We start from the raw sequence: 23,426 nt of genomic DNA, 5'->3' as shown, positions 1-23,426 counted from the left end.
GGAGCCGGAGTGTGTCAGAGACCACATTCTTCCGGCCCCTTCTCCCTCAGCGCCAGTGGCCAGCCCGGGAGGTTTGATGGGAATCTGTAATGGCTTTCTCAGGGGACCGGATCCACTGGCAGGTTTTTCTGTTGCATGATCATTCTTTGCTCTTTTTCCTCCACGAGTTTCTCGGTGTCTTTGTCCTCCTGACCTGTGTCTTGGTGGTTTCATCTGACCCGCTCTGCTGGTGTCCCTCCCTTCTCCTGCCCCCTCCCCCCGCCTGTGGGTGTGTGTTGTGTGTGTGTGTGCACGCGCACGCACGCACATCTGTCCTCCTCCCTGGAGTCCTTGTGGTTTTAAAGTGCTGATACTAATCAGATTTCAGTTGACTTATTGTCAGAGTAGCTTTTCATGTTCCTCGGAGACTCTTGGGAGTTACCAGCAAGGTCTGGACCTTGGCTATAAGCCCCCGGGCCGCCTTGTCCCCCCCAGCGGCCCATGGAATACAGATGAAAGGCTGTTGGCCAGCCTCGCCCGGCAGGCAGTCAGCTGGTCTGTCAGAAGATCGCCCACAGAGAGGACCCCGTGGCCCAGCTTCCCAGGTGCCCAGCCTTCCTCCCAGGGGCAGTGTGGGGTCAGGGTCAGCCTTGAGAGAGGGAGGCCTGAGGACTGAGCCTCACTTAGAGCTCTGTCCTCTCCCCACCCCTTCCCCCACCTTGCCAGGTGCCCCAGAGCAAAGGTAACGAAGAACCGCATTTGTGTCTGAGGAAGAATGTTTCCCTGGTGGCTCAGGAGCATTTCAGGAAACTGCCCCTCCTCACCTCTGTGGAACCCCCTCCCCTCTGTGGGACTGCGGAGCTCTGGGAATCGCTTTTCCCGCCCCAGCTTCTCCTTATGCCTCCCACAGCACTTCCCCGGCCAGCCCTTAGTCCAGAACTTCCTGCATTCCCTAAATGACTGGCTGAAAAGACAGCAGAGAAGGAAAATTCCCTACGGCTTCTTTAAGGCTGCCCTGGACAACAGGAAGGAGGTGAGTCTGGGGGCGACCCAAGACCTTCTCCCTGTCCTCAGTGACTGTGGCGATGCCAGGGGTTAACCCTGTAGCCTCTGCCCTCCTTCACCGCTTGCGTTCTGGAAGGAGTCCAGGATCTCGGTTGGGCCCTTCCAGCAGCAATGAATAAACCGCTGCTTACTGAGCCGGCTGCGTGCACATCTCATCTCCACTTCCCAGCGTGGGCGGAAGGTAGCTCTTATCCCCATTTAGCAGATGGAGAAGCTGAGGTTAAGAGCGGTTAAGTAACTCTCTAAGATCATCAGGCCAGTAGGTGGTTGGGCCAGGATTTAAGACTGAGTGTGAGCAAGTTTGTCGCTGGTGCTGCCAGCAGGCACATTGGGCCCCTCACAAGGCCCATCGGGCCCTCTCCGGGGGCACCCGTCCGGGCTCCTGTGCTTCCGCTCTGTGCAGAGCTGGCCCCGTGCGGCCAGCAGAGACGCCCAGCTGTACAAGTGTGTTGGATGCCAAAGCTCGAAGGGACCTTAGAGGCCAAACCCCTCATTTTACAGATGGGGAAGTTGAGGCTAGAATAGGGATGTGACTCAGTCTGTGTCACAGCTTTTCAAATCTGCTGCTCCTTTGATGGGCGTAGCCGGTGGAAGGGAGATGCCACCTTCCTGGTGGTGACCTGGAGAGGGACTTCATTCGTCTCAGGGCTGTGTGCTGACTTTTGAGTCTCCTGGAAGCTTCTTTCCTCTCACCGCCCATCCCATTCTCTTTCTTCCCCATATACGCTCTCGTGCACGTGTGTGTTCTCAGGGCACTGTGATTGCCGAGAAGGTGAACTGGGTTGGCTGCCAGGGGAGTGAGCCACATTTCCGGGGCTTTCCCTGTTCCCTGTGGATCCTCTTCCATTTCCTGACGGTGCAAGCAGCTCGGCACAATTTCGACCACTCACAGGAGACAGGTGAGCCCAAGGCCTGTGCCCCCTGCCCGGCCCGGCCCTCCACAGGCTTCGTGTAGCAGGCCCAGAGGTAGCTGATTCTGCATTTGCAGCTGGCCACGTGCACTCAGCCCAGAACCGGGACGGGGAGGACCTGGAGCGGCCACCCATTCCTGTCCCCAGCCCCAGGGTGGTGCCCTGTGCAAGCTCAGGGGTGTAAGATTCTTTCTGGCTTTCTTGGAGCCATAAGCTTGCTTTGTTTATAGAACTTTGTGATAAATTTGTGGTTCTATTTCTTATACTCCTATAAAACTAGGAATTTTGTCTGTTTCAGTCTACATGGCTGATACTACATACTTTGAACAATTTTATTGTTTCCCACGGAAAAATCATTCTTTTTTTTTAGAGAGGGAGTTTGCAAGCTGGGGAGGGGGAGGATCAGAGGAGAGGGAGAGAGAGAACCTTAAGCAGACGGAGCCAATGGGGTCTCTGTCTCACAACCCTGAGATCATGACCTGAGATGAAATCAAGTTGGACACTTAACCAACTGAGCCACCCAAGCGCCCCCGAAAAATCGTTTTCTAAGGAAGGCTGGGAAAACACATTGCCCCTTGTGCCCTGTTCCCTCCTCAAACCATGTGGCTGCCCTCCATCGCTCACTCTGCCTCATACCTTTACCTCACAACCAAAGGGCAGGCGTCCAGCTCAGTCCCCGTTGACTGAGGGTTAGATCACCGGGGTTACCCTGGAGGAGGCATCGGTGGGCCGGAAAGCACCCCGCTCTCTGGGGGCAAGGGGCAGGGGGCAGAGAGCTGCTGTGCAGCAGGCCAAGGCTCTCAGCCAGGGAGGGGGCGTGCAGGGAGAGGGAGGAAGGCTTCGTGCAGTGAGGAGGGGCTGGGGGAGGTGAGCTGGACCGGTTGGAGGAGCAGGAGCTGAGCGAGGGAGGAGGGAGGAGAGGGTCCCAGTAGAGGCAGAGGGGATTAGAGGACCAGTCCGTCCGTCCGTCAGCCCTGGGATTGGGTCTGGTGGTGCACAAGCCAGGAACAGGCTCCAGGGACAGCATTGCAGGGGCCAGAGACAGGCAGTAACCTTACAGGTACCTCATCTGGGTAGGGTGATGAGTGTCCTGAAAAAGACACCCTAGGGGGTGTGCAGGAGGGACAAAGAACGGGGGCCTCGTGGATCCTGGAGGCTTCCCTGAGGAGGTGGCCCTGCGCGGACCCCGGGCTGGGAAGAGAGGTTTCCAGGCTGCCCCGATGAAGTGCTACCCACGGGGGTGCTTCCCCAAGAGAAACTTATTTTCTCCCAGTTCCTGAGGCTGGCAGTCCAGTGTCAGGAGGGTTGGTGTCTGCCAGGACCTCTCCTTGGCTTGTAGATGGCCGTCTTCTCCCTGAGCATTCGTGTGGTCTTCACTGGGTGTGTGCGTGTCCAGATTGCCTCTTCTTATAAGGACACCGGTCCTGTGGCTTAGAGCCCACCCTCGTGACCTCATTTGACCTTCATTGTTTCTTTAGACTCTTTGTCCAAATACAGTCACTTTCTGACGTGCGCGACGTGTGAGTGCGGGTGGACGCAGTACGGCCCCTGACACAGGCCAAGGAGTAGCAGGTGCCAAGAACAAATCTGGTGTGTTTGCAGCCCCAAAAGGAGGCCAGTGGCAGAGCCCAGTGTGGGGAAGGTTGGGGGCAGGGGTTGCAGGCCTGGTGGTCTCAGCGGGGGTGGGGTTGGGATTTCCTGGTCAGCGCTATGAGATGCCTCTGGACGGGTGCTTAGAGAGACCACTGGGTGGAGGGTGGGCTGCCCCCGGCAGGGGTGGAACACACCTGAGAGAGGCGGTAGCAGCCCAGGCCAGAGCAGTAGGTGGCGTGTAGAGGAAGTGGTCAGATTTGGGAGTGTTTGAAAGTGGTGCTGAGAGGAGCTGTGGCCAACTGGACAGAGAGCATATGCAGGAGCCAGGACCCAGCATGGACCCCAGAGCCGTTGGGCCTGAGCAGCTGGTGGACGATGGTTCTATGAGCTGAGAGATGGGAGGGTGTAGACAGTGGGGGACTCCGTGGTCTGTGCCTACTAGCTGTGTGAACGGAGTCATAGACGGGTGAGTCCGGGGCTCAGGGGAGAGATCCCAACCTTGTGGGCAGTAGCAGGGGGATGATAGGTAAAGCCTCGGGACCAGGTGGGCAGAGGATGGCACGGAGGCCTGGGCTCCGCGGCGTGCAGCCTCTGGGCCCCTGCCGAGGAGCAGGAGCCAGCGAAGGGGATGGAGAAGGAGCAGCTACTGCAATTTCTGAATACCGTGTCGGAAGAAGGAGGGTGTAGGTGGCCCGGCGGGGGCCGCAGTCCTGCGGTGGGGCGGGGAGTGGGGGTGGTGGCTGCCAGGCCCGGAGCTCTCTGGCAGGCATGGTTGCGGTGGGGCAGCAGCGAGAAGGGCCTGGCTAGATGGGGTGAAGAGAGACTAAGAGGCCAGAAATTGGAGATAACGGGGCAGGCACTGGGGTCAGAGAAGGGATGTCTTTGTTGCAGTTGTCTTTACTGGTCCTATTAAGGGAGAAATCAATGACGTGCCAACAAAAGAATATATATGTACAGGGGTGAAGTCCTGAGGAAGCCAGAAGGGGTGAGGTTCCAGAGCACAGGGTGGGGGTGGGGGAGACAGCTGTGGGGCCATGGCGGCTAGGCCGGGAGAAGGCAGCACTGAGGAGGCCCGGGAGGTGGGAGGTGAGGCCTGGCCTTCGGGGCTGCTCACGTCACCAGGAATGATGGCGTGGGGAGTGGTCGTGAGCAGGACACAGAGCAGGGTGTGGGAGTCCCAGAGAATGGAGGGGTGGGACCGTGAGTTCGGTTTTGAGGGGCTGGGGTCCTGCAACAGGACAGTTGGACAGCAGCCCACAGCAGGGAGGGTCCTGCTGCCACCCCAGGCCTGACGAATGAGGCGTGTGGAAGACAAAAGGGTTTAAGAGACACATGTTTCGGGGAGCCCAGGGTCAGAGCAAGGAGGTGAGGGGAGTATTCAAAGGTGCGTGCTGATGCCAAGTTGGGGGCCCCGTGGGAGGGAGTGGGAGGCAAGGGGATATGGGAGACAAAGCAGGAGATGTGCCCAGCCGGATCCAGGGGGACCCCTGATGCAGTGCCTGAAGGAACAGGAAGCCTAAAGTGGGCTGGGTGCAGGAGGGGTGCGGGGGCGGGTGCTGGGCTGTGTGGCCCCTGCCTGCCTCTCCAGACGGGTCTCCAAGAGCCTCAGTGTCCTTCTGGTGAGTTTGGGTTTTATCCTGAGTGTCATTTGGTAACAGGGACCAGGATGAGTGGCAGAGAAAGGAAACTGGGATTTAGGACTTTGGGAGGTGACGGGGTCAACTCTAAAGTGACCCCTGGAAGGCAGCCGGGTGTGCAAGGAGACCACAAGCCCTTCCTCAGAAGGTGGGCCTGCGGCAGGCGCATTGGTGGGGCTGGCGGGCACAGGCGGCCCATGAGGCCCCCATGACAGGCACGGCCCTCTCCTGCCCACAGCCAAGGCCCAGGAGGTCCTCCAGGCCATCCGCAGCTACGTGCGTTTCTTCTTTGGCTGCCGAGACTGCGCCAACCACTTCGAGCAGATGGCAGCCGACTCCATGCACCGGGTGGAGAGTCTGAACAGCGCCGTGCTCTGGCTCTGGTCCAGCCACAACAAGGTCAACAATCGCCTCGCCGGTAAGGAAGGGCCCCCTCCAAGGCCAGAGTTAGCCACAGAGGGAGAGGGAGGTAGGGGGGTTTGGGGACCTGGACCAGAGGTAGGACCAGAGGGACACTCATTGCCCCTGAGGTAACACCCCGTGTTTCACTGTGCACAGAGCCCTTCCGCATGCTCTGCCTGTCCTGCTGAGGTAGGGCAGTGTCTTGGACCCATTTTCCAGGTGAGGAAGCTGAGGCTTTGACACTCTAAGACTGTGGTCTTCCAACGCCACTGCTCCCTTGTTCCCCTGCACCAGGGCCCCTTTTCTGGAACTCTTGGGGTCCCTCTCTTACCTCCCCTGTTCTTCCTCTGCCTTACTCACACCAACAGGGAGGAGAGAGCTGGGCTTTTCCACCCACTAGAAAGGGTCTAGCAATGAAATGTGCTGGAAAGGAAAGACCACGTCCTTCCTAGGAAAAATGGACCGATTCCCATAGGGGGAGGCCTTGTTTTCTGAGGGTCCCCACTTCCGGTGTTTTCTGTTCCCCAGGCACAGGAGTCTGATGTGTCCAACAGGCAGAAGCATCAGACTCCAGAGTGACCAGAAGCGGGTGGGGAGGGGGCCGTCTGTAGCCGGGAGCCCAGGCTTCTCTGTGGGGAGAGGGGAGAGCATGTGGCCGACTGACCCCCTCCCGCCCAGCCCAGCCTTAGGAGGTTAAAGGAGCTCAATGGAGCAGGTGGCAGTTCAGGCTGCTGTCTCCTGGGGCCTCCTGGTGGGCTTTGAAAGGAAAACAGGAGCCTGTCTCTCCTCTCACCCCTTCCCTCCCTGCCACCCCCCACCGCCACATGCTCCCTTTGACCCTCCAGCCTCATGACCTCGGCAGGCTCCCTGCTTCCCCGGGGACTCAGCTGCTGCTGGAGGCTCGATCTGGGGCTTCTCCTGGAGGGGCCCCAAAAGAAGCCAGAACCCTGACCTCTGCAGCGGGGTCTTTCCAGATCAAACTAGGAAGAGGGCTCACTTGGCAAGGCTGGTCACTACTGCTTCTCATGATACCCTTGGAATCTACTTGATGTCCCCACCCCAAAATAACCATTCGGACTTTGACTTCACTTGCCACTGCTTCATTCTGGCCAGCACCTTTTTCTGCCCTTGTGAAATCCTGTAGGACAGGTGCCTCCTCCAAGAGATCTGGGCTGGTGGATGTGCCCGGGTGACCCTGGGCGAGGAGCTAGTGGCAGGCTCCGCTGGAGACTCTGCCCGCTCTGTCAGCCATCAGGGTAACTTCCTGACTCTCCCAAGTGCCCTCCTCCCCAGCCAGGCCCCCCAGGAGCCCCTGTGCTCCCCCTTGGAAGTCCCTCTCGCCATCCCCAGCAGGAAATCCCACTGACCCCTATCCCCCAGGGCTGCTGTGGCATAAAGGAGAACACCTGTGGAATGACCATGTGCCACAAACTCTTGTTTTAAAACATTTTCCGGGGCACCTGGGTGGCTCAGTCAGTTAAGCATCTGCCTTCAACTCGGGTCATGATCTCAGGGTGGTCCGGGAATCAAGTCCCGCGTCTGGCTTCCTGCTCAACAGGGAGTCTGCTTCTCCCTCTGCCGCTCCCCGTTCTTGTGCTCGCTCACTCTCTCTCTGTGAAGTAAATAAAATCTTCAAAACACACACACACACACACACACACACACACATTTCCCCCTTAGTTACAAAAGTAAGGAAGTGGCAGCAGGGAGCCGCTGTCCGTCGCTAGGAGGCTGTGGTGGCTGCGGGGTAGGAGTGGCTCCACGGGCCCTGGACTAGGTTTTCTGTTTTTGTTTTTAAAGATTTTATTTATTTCTTTGACAGAGGGTTAGGGTTAGGCAGAGAGGCAGGCAGAGAGAGAGGAGGAAGCAGGCTCCCTGCTGAGCAGAGAGCCCGATGCCAGACTTGATCCCAGGATCCTGAGATCATGACCTGAGCCGAAGGCAGAGGCTTAACCCACTGAGCCACCCAGGCGCCCCTCTGCGCTAGGTTTTACAGGGCTTCCCGCCCACACGTCATGTCCAAGGGCAGTGGGGCGCCCTTCTAGCAGATGAGGAAGCGAGCGTTCTGAGGGAGGAATGGGGTCTGGGCTCCGAGGTGGGCCGAGGGCTCACCGCCCCTCCATGTGTGTTTCCCTCCCCAGGGGCCGCCAGCGAGGACCCCCACTTCCCCAAGGTGCAGTGGCCGCCCCGTGAGCTCTGTGCTGCCTGCCACAGCGAACTCCGGGGTGCGGCTGTGTGGGACCTGAGCAATACTCTGCGGTTCCTCAAGACCCACTTCTCGCCCAGCAATGTGGTCCTGGACGCGCATTCCTCTCGGCCGGGCCCCCGGACGGCTGCCCGGAGGACGGCAGCCGGAAACGTCACTCTGAGTCCTGCGAAGGCGGCGATGGTGGCGGGCCCGGGGACAGAGTCCCTCGGAACCCCCGGTCCTGGCGTTGCTGTGGAGAGACTGGGGGCGAGTCAGCCCCAGGATGTGCTCGTCGGCTTCGGGGCCGCCGCGGCCGAGCCAGAGCAGGGGTCCCCCGAGCACGGAGCGAAGCTTCAGAGGGATGAGGCGGGGCCGCCCGAGGGGCGGCAGCGCGCGAGCGGGCGAGACCCGGGGGCCGCGCTGCTGGCGGAGTTCCTGGCCGGGAAGCGCCGACCCAGAGCCCCTTCGGAGCTGCGGCGAGTGGGCCGCAGCTCCAAGCAGCTGGCCGGCATCCCCGACGGGGAGCCAGAGGCGGGGCCCGTGCGGGGCCGCGGCCAGTGGCTGCAGGTGCTGGAGGGGAACTTCTCCCACCTGGACGTCAGCCTCTGTGTGGGGCTCTACTCCCTGTCTTTCATGGGCCTCCTGGCCGTCTACACCTACTTCCGGGCCAGGATGAGGGCGCTGAAGGGCCATGTCGGCCACCCCGCAGCCTGAACCATTCATCGTGGGGAAGGGGCAGGGCCGGGAGCCGCCGCTTGCGGTGCTCTCCCAGCCCCCTGCCCCTCTCCCTCTCCCCGTGTTCCTTGTCCAGGGAAATCCAGAGAAACCAGTTGCTCCAGTGGACCTCGTTGGGCCTTCTGGGAAGGAATGTTCCATAGACATGAAAGCATGCGTAGGGCTTGTGTTCATCTGACAGTGCAGGGGAGGGCAGCGTTGGGCAGAGGGGTTGGGAGGCTCAGCACCAAATTCCTCCCTTTTACCTTATTTGAAGTCCCTCCTTGCTCTCGCCGAAGCTTCCGTGTCTCCACTTGGTCTTGGCCCTAAAAACTGGGGCAAGCCAAGGCCAAAGATCCCCGGGTTCCCCTTCCAGAGGAGAGTTCCCAGCCTAGTGGGCTAGAGCCGAACTCCTCACTGTATTCCCGAGCTCCATCCATCCCGCTCCCTTCCCGATGCAAAGAGGCCTTTGTGCCAGAGAAGGAAGGACTGCCTCTGGCCCTCTGTAGCCTGTGTGTCCTCCAGCCCCTCGAATCTCCAGGGTGGGGCTGGCTTCTGGGTGCGGGAGGGGATGGTCTGGAAGCTTCTGAGAGCCCTGCTGGTCTCCCAGGTGAGGCTTGGGTTCAGGGTTGGAGGGAGGAGAGCTTCTGGCTCCTTCGCCAGACCTCTGCTGCTGGAGCTGGTGTGGACTTGGACGGGTGATGGCCTTGGGGCTGGGTGGTGAGCTTGGCAGGACCTGAGAGCGGCTAGCAGGGGACTTAGGGGTGGGTGCTGGTGTCTTTAGTGCCTTGGCTCTGGGCTTAGCTGTGAGGGGAGAGGGAAGCTTCAGGGAAAAGACGGTTGCTTCAAATGCGCTTTGGCTCCTCCCCAGTGGACTCCTCCCCTGTTGGAGCTGGGTCTGCTGTCTTTTGATTTTGGCCTCCAAAACAGATGTTAGTCTCTGAATGCGGAGGTTTCTGGAGTAAGGGGGGGTATCCTCTCTCCTGAAGGTCCACCTCCCGTCGTGTAGAGGTTCAAAGGGTCAGCGGGGAAGGTGGCTCCATACACATGCTTGATTCCCACTTTGCCCCACTGCTTGGGAAGGTTGTGGAATAAATTATTTTTGTTAAAGCAAGCCCTGGTGTGTTCTTTAAGTTGCTGTTTGGAGACCTTGAGTCCAGAATGCACAGAATCCAGCCTCTGTGGGACTCCAGCCAGACATGCTGGCCCTTGGCTCACGGAGCTCCCGCCCTGCAGGGGACCAGGTGCCTTGGCCCTCCTCCACGGTCCCCGGAGACCTCCGGCCCCAATCCCCTTCCATCTCCAGGGGTGCCAGGGGACAGAGCTTGGTGAGTCTAATGCCGCTGCCTCGTGTTTCCCCAGCCTCCCTGGGGTTCCGGTTCTGCTCCCGGAACCTTCCTCTGCACCTGCCGAGCCCTCCACAGCCACGCCTCCCTCCCTCGTCTCAAGGAAGGAGACGGTTTGGGTTTGCTTTCAAGAGCTCTTCCACAGGGAAGAGTCAGCCCGACTGGAGAGCCTGCCCCTAATCCGGCCCGGCAGGCTTTACAAGGCTCAGAGCCGCTGATAATGAACCTCATTAAGGGGGAGCAGGAGCCTCAATCCGATTTAGGGTTTTCTCTTTGACATCTTCACTCAGCTCAGATGGCCTTGGCACGGGGTGGAGCAGGTGGGACCCCAAGCAGGCTCCCTCTGCCAGGGCAGCTGGCATGAGGAGCACAGGCAGGGGTCGACACCCCCCTCCCCCAGCCCTGCTTATGTCAGCCCCGTGCTATCTCTTTAGCCGGATAGTCCAGCCTGGAGCCTCTCCGCAGGCCTCTTGTCTGCCTGTAGGTTCCCTCTCTGCGTCCCTCCTCCATCTGTCCCCTCCATTCCCCTGAGCCGGCTCTGCCCCCTCTCCCCCTGCCCCACTGGGGCCTGGCTGGGAGGCTCACAGGGCACACTGGGCAGGATGACCCTGGCCTGCAAGAAGGAGAAAGAGGTCCCAGGGCCAGTGCGTGCTGAGCCAAGACCACCTGTCTAGCTCCTCTACCACCTGGGACCTGACACAATGTCAAGGACAGAGAGCCCTTACAGCTCCAGTGAGGCAGGCCCTAGTAGGGCCCTGGCAGTGGGTGTGGGTCTCTTCACAGCCAAACATTTCTTGGGCTGTCCCAGCCACTCTCACTGATAAACAAGGGTGGGCCCCCTCCTTAGTGGGGCTGCTACATTTCACCTTGATTTCTCCAGGGCGCACTCAGCGGCATAAACTGGCTTGCCCACCAGCCCGTCCCCTCCCTCCAACCGGTCTGCCAGCCTGGGAGCCCAGGCTTCTGTGACTGGAACTCTGCTTACTGTTCTAGATGGTTCTCTGCATCCTGGGAGAGCTCCCATGCAGGAGAGGGTCCTCAGGGAAGCCCTGGAAAGCAAAGGCTCCTTGTTCTGTGGCCGGACAGAGAAATCCCCCACTGTCTGGGACGCTCCCTACTGAGCATTCAGGAAGGATTTCTTCAAGATGGAGGCAGCTGAGCTGGCTTTTGACAAATGAGTGGGTGTTCGCGAGGAAAATGAGAAGGAAAAAGGCATCACAGGCCAAGGGGAAAGCACGTGCCAAGTCCAGGAAAGAAAAATAGTGAATACAAGAAATTCTCAGTATAAGAATGCAGAAAAAATATTTTGTTAAAAAAAAAATTTAAGAGGCACCTGGGTGGCTTGGTAGATTTCAGCTCAGGTCATGATCTCAGGGTCTTGAGACCCAGGGGGTGTCGGCTTGAGGATTCGCTCTTCCTCTCCCTCTGCCCCTCCCCCCCCTCTCTTTTTCACGCTCTCACTCAAAACAAATCTTTTAAAATACATATAAGGGTGTTCTCGGTGCTGCACTGGGTTAAAGCTGGGGAGACAGGGAAGAGAGGTTCCTGCTGGAGTGGAGCTTCCTTGCTAGAGGAGGAGAGGAGAGAGTGTGTGCTAAGTGCTCTGAAGTGGGACCAGCAGGTGGGACTGGGGGGCGGGGGGCTTTCCGGAGACCTGAAGGATGAGAAGCCAGGAAGTTGGGGGGGGGACCGTAAGCCCCAGGGGCTGCTTTGCTCAGCAGTCACCTCCAGGCTGGTGAGGTCCCTGTGGGCGGCCCCCCTCCAGCCTGGCAGCCTTGGCACAGGGTAGGGGAAGGGGGCTGGGGCAGCACATCTTCCCTGGGTGTGCAGGTGAGGAATGGGCTCCAGGGAACCCACACAGTCTTGGCCCTGGAGAAAATCACCAGCAGCAGAAGGAGGAGGAGACCTGGTTCATTCCTTCGGCTTGGCCACTAACCAGCTGCATCAGACATTGGGCGAACCCTTCATCTCTTGGGTCTCGGCCTCCTCACGTCTAAGGTGAAGGACTCAGGCGAAGCTTCATGGTCCCTAAGGTGCCTTTATGTCTCTGATAGTGATTTCAGCTGATTTCTTGTCAGCTCAGTGAGGGGCTTGTCCCTTCAGAACCTTCCAGAAAGGACTCCCAGCTAATGGAAATCACAGCTTTTATGATCTGTGTCATCCTGGAAGCCCAAGATGACTGTGAGAAGGGAAAGCTCACTCATACCAGCCTGCGCCCTTCAACCCACTGTGGTCCTCTGCTACTACCCCCCAGCACTGCCTGAGTCCCTCCAGGACCGCCTCCCTGAGCCAGCTCCACGGCAAGCCCAAGGACGCCTCCCTCATGTCCCTCTCCTTCCCCATCACCTCATTTCAGGGCCAACCTCCTATGAGGGCAGAGGCTGCTGCTTAGGCAGGTGGGTAAGATTTCCCCCATTCCCATCTACACAGCTTTAAGAACTCAACCAAACTCCAAGAAGAACAATTTCATTTCCAGGCCTGATCCCCTGTGCCTGGCTTGCCTCCTCCTCGGGCCTGCCTCTGCGTCCCCCCACAACAGTGCAGGGCCCTGGCTTCTCCTGGCTTTTCCAGCCTTGCCTCAACGGTCCCTCACACTTGCTTTCTCCCTTCCTCTGCTGTCCTAGGGGGTCCTTCACAGCCAGGAGGGAGAACAACTCTCATTCCTCTCTCTCTCCTGCCCTGCGGCTTAGCCCTCCTCCCTGGGCCCCAGCAGTGCAAGCTCTTCCATAGCGAGTCGCCCCATGCCCTCGGGATCCCAGTTCCCAGAGCGACTCCGTTCACAGCACTCAGGCCTCCCACCCTCCCACCCCAGTCCAAGCCTTGGTCTCTGCTCTGGAAGAAATCTGGAAGAGAGCACCCTCCCGTGAGCGCCTCCAGGGGTATGGCTGGTGGCCCCTTCTCTCTGCTCCCCCTCCCTGGCCCCTGCTCTCCAGGCTTCACCTCTGCCTGGGGAATGCATGTGCTGGCCTTAGGTCACAGGCAGGAAGGAAATAATCTAGAATTCTCAAGGCAAAGGTGGGGATCTCTGCCAACATGAGGGAATGACATTAAGGAGGTGCTCCATGGGGCACCTGGGTGGCTCAATGGGTTAAAGCCTCTGCTTTTGGCTCAGGTCATGATCCCAGAGTCCTCGAACATCAAAACTTCTGGTGGTCACAGAGCTCCGCCTTGAAGAGGGAGGGGCTGTTAAGCAAATGATGTGGAGAATATTGATTATTTGAGGAGAATTCAGCTAAGAGCCCATCTTCACACCATGTGCAGTGATATAAAAAGAATAAGGCATAGGAAAATATCGTTGAACACTTCACTGTTTTTGTAAGCATAAAAGCCATGGAAAATATAACTGATGTGAGCACTTGATCTACTTGACAATGCTGATTTTTTAAAAAATAAGTTAAAAATGGGGGTCCCTGGGGCGTCTGGGTGGCTCAGTGGGTTGAGCCTCTGCCTTCGGCTTGGGTCATGATCTCAGGGTCCTGGGATCGAGCCCCGCATCGGGCTCTCTGCTCAGTGGGGAGCCTGCTTACCCCTCTCTCTGTCTGCCTGCCTCTCTGCCTACTTGTGATCTCTGTCTGTCAAATAAATAAATAAAATCTTAAAAAAAATAAAATCTTACAAAATATGTATATGTAGTTATATACAGATATATAAATGTTAATGTTTGTCTATAGAAAGCCTGGAAGAGGATACATCAAACTCTGACCAGTGGTTATATCTAGAAAGTGAGGTTAGGGTGGCCTGGAACCAGGGCTTCGACTAGAGCGAGGCGAGGAGAACAAAATCGAGGGAGACACTTATCTTCGGGATTGACACTTGACAGTGCCACCTCAAATTGGGGAACGTGGGCGCCTCCATAACTTCACCCTAGTCCTGGCTCTGACCTAAATACTTAAATACCTTTTTGAATTTTTGCAATAAATACATTTCTTTTTGAAAACAAAGAATAAGAAGGAAAATAAATAGGATTAAAAGATTTTAAAGTTCTATTGTAGGTCACCTGGGTGGCTCTGTTGGTTAAGTATCTGCCTTCAGCTCAACTCATGATCCCAGGATCCTGGGATCGAGCCCCACATCGGGCTCTCTGCTCAGCGAGAAGACTGCTTCTCCCTCTCCTACTCCCCCTGCTTATGTTCCCTCTCGCTGTCTCTCTCTCTGTCAAATAAATAAATAAAATCTTAAAAAAAAAAAGAAAGAAAGAAAAGAAAAGACAACAGATAATTTTAAAAGAAGATTTCATTCACGCTCTCTCGTCACAGACAGGGACGGCCAACCCATGCAGTGTCCTGTCTCTGGGACGCCCCCAGCTCTAGCCCCATCGGGGTCTCCCTTCTGAGCTCCAGACACAGCTTCCCACGCCGCTGACTTGCTTCCCTGCGCATCTCTGGCTCCCGACCAAGGCTTCCTCTGCAAGCTGGGTCCCTCTTTTGGCCACCCCGGAGTTCCCCTCACTCCTCCAGGCCTGGAAGCTCCTCCTGCCCTTCCAGTGAGGCATTCTTTCCTCTTTCCTGTGCCCAGCCCCCTCTGATCTGCAGGGAGAGAGCCCACACCCCTTGGTTTAGCAACATGCCTCCCCCCACGGGCCCCTGAAGGCCTCTCCCAGCTTGTCTTCCCTGGAATCGAAGCCGGGGCAAACGGGTTCCCTCTGCCACCGCAGGAAACTCAACTTTTCCCAACTCTGTTCTTTTCCAGCAGCAAAGTAGGGTCAGGCTGGGAACACAGGAAAGAGTAAAGGAAGGATCTCTGATGACATTTTGTGATGAGATGCTGTGAAGGGACAGACTCTAATCAAGTAAATAAATGAACAAGGATGTCCCAGAATGATATGCTGAGGAGAAAAGAAATGGGACTTTCTTATTTAGGACATAAAGGTCTCAAGGAACTGAGAGATGGTCTGTGGTTATGGATGGGCAGATCAACATTGTAGAGAGACTCTTCAAATTAACCTGAAATTCAGTATAACACCAATCAAAAATCCAGATGGATTTTTTCGGTAGAACTCGGCAACCTTATTCTAAAATGTATATAGGTAATTAAAGATCCATGGATCACTAAGTCAGTTTGAGAGGAAAAAAGAGAGAGTAAAGTAGGGGACTTGCCTTATGAGAACTTTTTTTTTTTTAAGATTTTATTTATTTATTTGACAGAGAGAGATCATAAGCAGGCAGAGAGAGAGAGGGAGAGAGAGGAGGAAGCAGCTTCCCTGCTGAGCAGAGAGCATCCCACGACCCTGAGATCATGACCTGAGCCGAAGGCAGAGGCTTAACCCACTGAGACACCTAGGTGCCCCGTGAGAACTTTTTTAAAGTGTGATGTTTATCATAGGAACCAATGTCCTCGCTACATGGAGAAAAAGGAAACGGGACCTCTGCTCGTACCAAGGATGAGCCCTGATAGATTTAAACCCTAAAGGTGAAAGATTAAAAGTTACAAAGCCAATAAAAGAACATGTGGGAGCATATCATTGCAACATAGGGAGGGAAATCACTTCTTAAGAACCCAAGTGCATGGGGCGCCTGGGTGGCTCAGTGGGTTAAGCCTCTGCCTTCAGTTCAGGTCATGATCTCAGGGTCCTGGGATAGAGCCCGCATCAAGCCCCACATCAAGCCCCGCATCTCGGCTCCCTGCTCAGCGGGCAGAAGAGCCTGCTTCCCACCCCCCACCCACCCACCTGCCTCTCCACCTACTTGTGATCTCTGTCTGTCAAATAAATAAATAAAAACTTAAAAAAAAAAAAAGAACCAAAGAGCACAAGCTACAAGATGAAGTAGAAACAGATTTGTTTTTTTTAAAGATTTTATTTATTTATTTGTCAGAGAGAGAGCACAAGCAGGGGGAGCTGCAGGCAGAGGGAGAAGCAGGCTCCCGGATGTGGGACTCGATCCCAGGATTCTGGGATTATGAACTGAGCCAAAGGCAGATGCTTAACCAGCTGAACCACCCAGGCGCCCCTGGAGACAGATTTCTTAGACTATAACGACGAGTTTCTGTTTGGCGCAGGACACTGCAGGTGAGGGAGCAGAGTTGACAGGCTGAGAAGAAGTATTTGCGGTGTCTAAAACCCCCTCTGTGCTCGTCATCCATCCTCCTCATCGGGTGTAGACATGCGGAGGAGGACCCCGTAAGGGAGGGCTGGCAGGAGAGTCTTAGTGCTGGGGTGGGGTGGGGGGCCCTGAGGTGGAGAATTCGATGGCACAGCAGGACAGTGACGGCTGAGCTGGGTGGCGGTCCCAGCCCTCTCCCAGCCGAGCGCCAGGGGCTCCCGGAGACCAGTGTCATTCACGGCCAGTCACGGGCCAGACCGTGAGCACCAGCCCTGAAACGTGGGTGGTAAAATGGACAAATTACCCTGACGAGTTCCAATTTTCACTCGGCAGGAGCAAGTCCCTGCAGGCCTGTTCCAGAGTGGCAAGTGTGAAATGCAGCCTTCACAGCCGATTACCAGCCTGAAGGAAGCTGTCACCTCTAGGCCCAGGGGTGGGGGGTGGGGAGCTTGGGGCTAATTCTGCTTCTCCGTGGGAGAATTCCTTTCTTTGTCCAGCCTGTGGCCTGAGCAACACTTCCTGTCACCACGGTCAGGCCAGAACGATGTTGTGCATGTGTTTGGGGGGGTGGGGGGGGGCTTGCTACCTCAGGCCACAGTTGTGGACACTTCAGACGAACTAACTGTCTCCCACGGAGGTGCTGCTCCTGACACTTTGTCCCCTCTCCAGAGGGAAAGCCTTAAGGGGGCTTCTCTGAGGGGCAGTAACTGCATAGCAAGTATTTATTAAGGTGCCCTGCCCTCAAGGAATGTGGAGTCCAGAAGGGGAGACCCGCCAGAGAAGGGTTCCGTTACACTTCAGCCTCCTAGAAGCTCCACAGAATGGCTGGGGGGCTGTGGAGTCCCAGGGCCCACCTCCTCTTCAGGATGGGGAGGGAGCAGGCAAGGAAAGCAGAGGTTCGCTAGGAAATGAGCATGGGGGAGAGGGGTAGGGGAGGAAAAGAGGGGGAAGAGCCCTGGGGATGAGTGGGGGGGATGTGGCCTAAGCAGGGGACTGAAGGAACAGCCTGGAAGTCTGGACTGGACTCTGCAGGCAACAGGGGCTGGTGGGCTGTTAGAGGGCACAGGGTCAAGTATTTATATTTATTTATTTATTTATTTATTTTAAGAGATTTTATTTATTTAATTGACAGACACACAGCGAGAGAGGGAACACAAGCAGAGGGAGTAGGAGAGGGAGAAGCAGGCTTCCTGCCAAGCAGGGAGCCCAATGTGGGACTCGATCCCAGGATTCTGGGATCATGGCCTGAGCTGAAGGCAGAAGCTTAACGACTGAGCCACCCAGGCGCCCCGATTTTTATCTTTTAAAAGATTTTATTTATCTATGAGAGAGAAAGAAACAGAGAGTGGGGAAGGAGCAGAGGGAGAGGGACAAGTAGACTGTGCTGAACACCCAGCCAGATGCTGGGCTCCATCTCACGACCCTGAGATCATAACCTGAACCGAAACCAAGAGTCAGATGCTTACCAGCTGAGCCCCTCAGGTGCTCCTCAGGGATATTTTAGCACAATGTTCCTGGGGTGAGAAGTTGAGGTCTGAGGTCTCAGTTCTCAGCCGATAGCACGTAAGGGCTTGGTGTAGTTGTCCGGCTGTGCCTGCTCGCCTCTCCAGCTGCCTCTCTGCCACCCCGGGGTGCCCCACCCAGGCTGAACCGTAGGACTCATGAGTCACCAGGTCTCAAACTCTCAATCCACAGGCCTTTGCGTGTGCTCTTCTCCCCACCTGAAATCCTCCCCCACGGAATGCCTGTCTGGGATCAAATGTCACCTCCTCCAAGAAGCCTTCCTGACCCTCCTCGAGCCACACCCTACAGTCAAACTCCTCCCTGTGCGGCCACGGTAAGCACCATCCTTTTCCTGTCTTGCTGCTCTCATCACATTGCTGAAGGTGTGTGCTGACCACCTGGCCACAGGTTCTGAACTCTGGAATGCGGGCCACCCCCCTCAGGCTGTTAACCCCGCAGCCTCTCCATCCCTGCATCTCTGGCACCTTTGCTGCTCCAATAATGGTGGATGTGTGAAAACATGTCCTCCTTTCCCAACAGGAAGTAAAACACTTCCTGACCCAGCTAGGACCCAGCTCCTCTCTGTCCCAGGCTGACTCCAGTCCCTGTGCCCCAGAGGCGCTTAGCTACATCGGGAGAGGAAAGATACTAAAATGTTTTTTAGGTTGTTTTTTTTTTTTTTTAATTTAGGTTCGCAGAAGCACCATAAGATCTGTACATTGATAGAACTTTTTGGTGAGCTTTTTGGTGTGTGGTCTGGCCAGCAGGGTAGTAGAACATCTTACAGGGATAGGCGACCACCACGCCCCCCCTCCCCTGTCCCAAAAGGCCATGCCCTCTCCAAGCTTCATGCTGAAACTGGCACAAACCACCCGCATTCTGGTGGTTAAAGTAAGTCACAGACCCAGTCCAGAGTCCAGGGGAGGGCACTGCACAAGGTTACATATACCAGAGATGTGGTTCATTAGGATCACCTGTGTGGTACACTATCACGTGGCCTTTTCTGGCTGGTATAAACCCCAAAGGTCTACTTTGGGTATGAGAATGTGGCCTGCTGTGGATAGTCTTCAAGGGCGGGATCACCTGAATCATCACTAAATCTTTGAGAGCAATTCATTTTCATGTTTTCAGGAAACAGTCAACAACCTAAAATTCAGTGACACATCAGTGGGCCCCTTGGAAAAAGCCAAGATCTAGCTGTGGAGATCACCCCTTACTCCTATCATTGCAGGTTAAGGAAATGGTGGAAAAGCAAGTAATTCCAGATGCTAAAGTCATTTTGAATGTATTTGCAACAATGTAAGCGCTAATAAAGCAGGCACACGCATGAGCGCGCGCGCGCACACACACACACACAACAGCGAGATCACACTTGTGACCACATTTATTCAAAGGCAGATTTTGTGGGAACCGTAACAGTCCCCTGCAGAACTGCCTGGAAATGGCCCTGAGCACCTCTGAAAAGAGCGAGCCCCGGCTGAACCCCTGAGGCTGGATGACTGCCCCTTGCAGGGGTGCACAGACCAGGTTCTGCAGGGGTAGGGGCACGGGCAGGGGCTGGGCTGTCAGCCCTCTCAGTCGCTTCCAGCGCTGCTGGAGGCACCCGGGGCCTGGATGATGGAGGTGAGCCTGAGCAGGGGCCCCAGCACTTGGACAGGAGGAGAGGAGTGGCTCGCACCCGGGGGCTGCTGAAGCCCTTGGAGCGTTTGCAGGCGGGAGCCCCCCAGCCTCCCCGCAGCGACAGGGGCTGAAGCAGGAGGCTGGTGTGGCCTCCGTGGCCGGGTCACCTGCCCAGGCTTTCCCCTTCTTCTTTAACTCATCACAGAGACCCCGGGCCCATGTAATAAAGTCTGCAGAGTGCAGAGGGAGAGCAGGAAGTCCATAAAAAGCCAGGACCCATTAGGGGTGAGAGGTAAGCTGGGCCCTGACAGCTGTAACCGTGGGGATCCAGCCAGTGGCCACACCGATAATGCGTCCGCCAGCCTAACCAGGCCTGACAGGGCCCCTGACGGGCTCAGGGCTCAGGGCTGGGGAGCAGCTGCTCAGGGCCTCCCGGCCGGCCCAAGGAAGAAGTGCTCAGGCTTTTCCTGTTCCTGGGCTGTCGCAGTGGGTGACATGAACTCCCTTCCTCCCTCCCTCACCCGTTCACGGGACACATACCTACAGAGCTGCAAGAGGCCAGAATGGGCTGGGCCCTGTCCTGGGAGCTGGACGCGTAATGGTAAAGAAGACCGGCTGTCAGCAGAGAGGTGAGAAAGGGGGCGAGACTTCATGGTAGCATCTGTTACCGTCTATGGGGCCCGGACCCCGGCCCGGAGCATCATTGCTTCCTCTGTCTTCCTGAGAGGCAACTGATTCCTCCATTTTCCAGGGGTTAAACAGCTTTCCAAGGCCTCCAGCCCTGAAGCCTATTGCAGTCAGATTATCTGTGGAGGGCGAAGCCAGGGAGACTCAACGGTCCTTGAATGCCTTCTCAGAGCCGCCAGAGAGGACCCCCGTGACTGTGTGCCTGAGGGAGGGGTACTCAAGTCCAGTCAGGGCCATGTTTTCAGGGATGTTCCTGTTACGAAGACCGAAGGAATCCTACGGGGGGGGGGCTGCTCCTCCTTAGTAAAGGGGGGAAATGAGAAGAGGATGTCTGAGGCCAGGAAGCCTGGACTTTGGGAGACAGACAGCAGCCCCCAGGCTGTCTGCAACACACCAGCTAGTTCCCAGGACTCACCAAGTGCCTTCAGATGCTAAACTGTCACTCTGGCAGATGGGCAAGGGTCAGAGCTCGGGTAGAGGCTCCCTGGAGCCCATCTCTGGGCAGGAGCAGCCCCGACAGGCTGGAGGGCTTGGCAGAAGGCTCCGGGCTTCCCTCCTCAGGACCCTGCCTGCAGTCTTCAGGCTGGGAACTTCCCAGTCCCCAGCACGCCACACACTTTCTCTTTTTCTCTCCCTCAGGGCCTTTCCTTTCTGAGCAGCCCCACAGAACAAATATCCCTTGCTATGTGGCCTGGTACAAGCACCCAGCTACATAAATACACCGCCTAATCCTTGGTTTAAAGGTTAAGCTCACTTGGGACTGGAATTCTGTGTCCCAGGGCACTTGGGTGGGCTGTGGAAGAGCCCGGAAGAGGGGGTTCACAGACACTAGAAGAACTCATGCCACAGGTCAGAGGCAATGCTTTATGCCCCGTTACGGGTTTTCAGCTCCCGTTTCTCCTTGTTCTAGAAACTCGGCACTGTTCTCTTCAAGATACATTTTAAGTGCTTAATGAAGTTTTATTAAGCAAATGAAATAATTGTGTAGCTGGATACTGAGAGAAATCAAGCAAACTCTATCACTGGTCAATACGAAGGAGAGAAGGGACCATCTCCATGGGCAGGTGTCCAACAGGGTCTGGGAGAGGGTCCAGCCGGTTGAGACTGGCCTGTGAAGTAGGGACCTGTGGTGCCAAGGGGGCTAGGAGATTGGGGGCTGGTAAGTGGGCCTCCCCAGTGGTCCCTCAGATCTAGACCCTCCTGCCAAAGCTTGGATCCAGCCTCAAGTGTATGAACGCAGCAGCAATAGCTAATCATAAGCCCCAAAGCTTGCTGAAGTGGCACCACAGCCCCGTAAGGCACAATTTATTATGATCATGCCCATTTTACAGATGAATTCATGATACCATTTACCATTACATTCTATTAATTTATCATCACATTTGACATTCTCCAAATATCAGCCGCTTATATTTCTCTGTATCTACTTCCAAATTCTGCTGATTCAAACCCTGCCTCCGGCCCCTCTCCCTGCTTTCATTCTTGCCCATTCACTCACCCAGTCTCCTCCTCTCTTCTCTCTTCTCCCCCTACCCAGATCCCTTCTGCTTTCCAGCCTGCTGTCCAACCCAGTGCCCGGTGGGCTCTCCCTCATCAGAGGAAGTCCTGGCTCCTTTCTTTCTGGTGTTGCCTGCCCTTGATCTCCATGTCTGTCCCAGGGCACCCCCATTGCCCAGGACATTGTAGGTAAAGACTGGGGTGTTCGTGACCATTTTCAAAGAGCGTGGGGTCTGTGAGTGATGAGGGAAGGGTCCTCCCAGGGTTGGCTGGGGGGCAGGAGCGGGGAGCAGGGGCAGCTGGGTCCCCAGAGGCCACGAGACTGGCTCCCCCAGCAGAACTCACCAGGCTGTGGGGTGGAGGTGCTGGGCTGAGCTAATCACCTAAATGGACGCAGGCTGTTGAGAGACAGGCTCTATTCCCTAATAGAATTTGCCCTCAAGTGCAATTTAATTTTCTCCGAGGCGGTCTCCAGCCCCTCTGCTACCCTCCCCCAGACAGACCCTCATTTCCCCAGCTTCCGGGGGGGAGCAGAGCACCTTCTCTCAGAGAAAAGAGGAGAGGGGCCTCCTCGGGCTCTGTCCAAACCCATCCATTTGGCCTCCTTTGGAAGAGCTCTGTCCCACCTCCTGAGCCCCTTCCCCAGAGGGGGCTGCTGCTCCTCTCCCAAACACTCTCCTGACTTTCCTCTAGAGCTGCCCACATTCAGCGACAATAGCCACTCTCAGCCTCCAAAGCCTCACCATGAAGGCAGATTCGTCCCCTGACCTCTGGTAAGTTAACATGCTTCGAGAATTCTCTTTGTCCTGCTCCGTGTCAGAGGTTTGGAGGGGAAAACGTCAGGAGGAGGAGGAGGGCCTGGGAGGAAGAGGGATGGTGTGGGCCTCATGTACACAACTCAGTGCCCCACGGAGGGGGCAGAAATCAGCTCAGAGCTGTGCGGTTAGAGCAGAGCCCAGCTCCTGGGTGCCCTAAGATTACCCCCTGGCTCACTAGAGCCTTTCCTGGGGCTGGTGTTCCCTCCAGACACCCCATACTCCCAGCTCTCACCCTGCGGTGCCCTGAAACCTGATGCTGGTCATTGGGAGTATAAAAGATGTGGGAATCTGGACTGAGTTGTCCTTTCCTCTTTCCTGCTAATTCCAGGGTGGACATGGTGGGGGGCAGGGGGACCATCTTCAGAAGCTGTTGTCAATATCTTTCTCTGAGAACCCCTTGGGCTGTGACAGGGGTTCAGGAAGGTCTGTGCAAGTTCATGTCTTTCCTGTGTCCCGTGCTCCTGGGCTTTTGTACCCCCAATCCCCAAGCAGGGATGGGGCCAGGACCACAAAAAGCCCCCTGGGGGAGAAGGACAGGCTAGCAGAGGTGGCTTTCAGGGAAGTCAGGAAGCCTATGTGGCACAGAGGGGTTGGTCCCTGGACTCCTGGTGATCCCATGACTATCCTCTTTATCTGGCAAGCTCTGGGGAGGGAGCACAAGAATTCCTTTTTTCTTTGCCATCAGATCCTTGGAAAGAGCAGAGGGTGGGGCTGAGGCTGATGGAGAATGGATGGGTGGCAGGTCAGGGTCAACTGCAAGGGGAAGATGGTCATTCTCCAAGTCCAGCCACCTGCTCAGCCCCCGCCTGCTGTCTTGTGCAGCTGAGGTCCCCTCATCAGTGTGTGGGCCCCATCTCTTTCGGGGCTACATTCGTGGGCTTCCTCCCAGCACATTTACCTGGAAAGTGCTTATTAGTCCCTTACTTGGTGCCAGAAACTATGTTCGGTGCTAGGAGGAAAAGGGACTGCTGTGTGTCTGTGTGTGTGTCTGCGTGTGTGTGTGTGTGTGTGTGTGTGTGTGTGCATGCAGTACTTCCAAGTCTAAATGCCCTAGAATAGCACAGTCCAATAGAAATACAAGGCCAGCCACTTGTGTAAGTTTCAATTTTCTGGTGGCCATGCCCATAAAAGAAAAAAGGGCATTTAAGACCGGACTTAATTCAATCTAAGATATTCAAAATATTATAATTTCAACATCTAATAAAATTTAAAAAATCTTAATGAGCTATTTTACATTCTTTCCTTTGGATTAAGTCTCCAAAATCCATATGTCATTGGCCTCTCTAGCACAATCGCTCTCTGACCAGCCACATGTTGGTCCTCAGTAGGCGTCCGTGACTAGCGGCCACCACACTGGACCGCTGAGTCCTAGAGCATTCCCACGCAGTGTGGCCCACGGGCCGGTAGCATCAGCGTGGCCTAGAG

The 23,426-nt window shown here is 56.1% G+C and overlaps 1 protein-coding gene across 1 annotated transcript in view; it reads left to right on the top strand.

The window, feature by feature from the left end:
• The window catches only part of QSOX1 (quiescin sulfhydryl oxidase 1), a 34,272-nt gene extending 25,666 nt beyond the window's left edge, over window positions 1-8,606 (top strand). The window contains exons 9-12 of the mRNA XM_032862721.1: window positions 890-1,012; window positions 1,796-1,943; window positions 5,424-5,603; window positions 7,729-8,606. Coding sequence (XP_032718612.1) covers window positions 890-1,012; window positions 1,796-1,943; window positions 5,424-5,603; window positions 7,729-8,489 — 1,212 coding nt within the window. The 3' untranslated portion in view covers window positions 8,490-8,606. The remainder of the gene's footprint in view (window positions 1-889; window positions 1,013-1,795; window positions 1,944-5,423; window positions 5,604-7,728) is intronic.
• Window positions 8,607-23,426: the final 14,820 nt, after the last annotated feature.

The sequence above is a fragment of the Lontra canadensis genome, unplaced genomic scaffold (assembly GCF_010015895.1).
Source record: "Lontra canadensis isolate GAN:19392208 unplaced genomic scaffold, GSC_riverotter_1.0 scaffold24, whole genome shotgun sequence".
Lineage (NCBI taxonomy): Eukaryota > Metazoa > Chordata > Mammalia > Carnivora > Mustelidae > Lontra > Lontra canadensis.
Note: the sequence above shows the minus strand (reverse complement) of the source record. Positions and strands in the feature narration are given on the sequence as shown.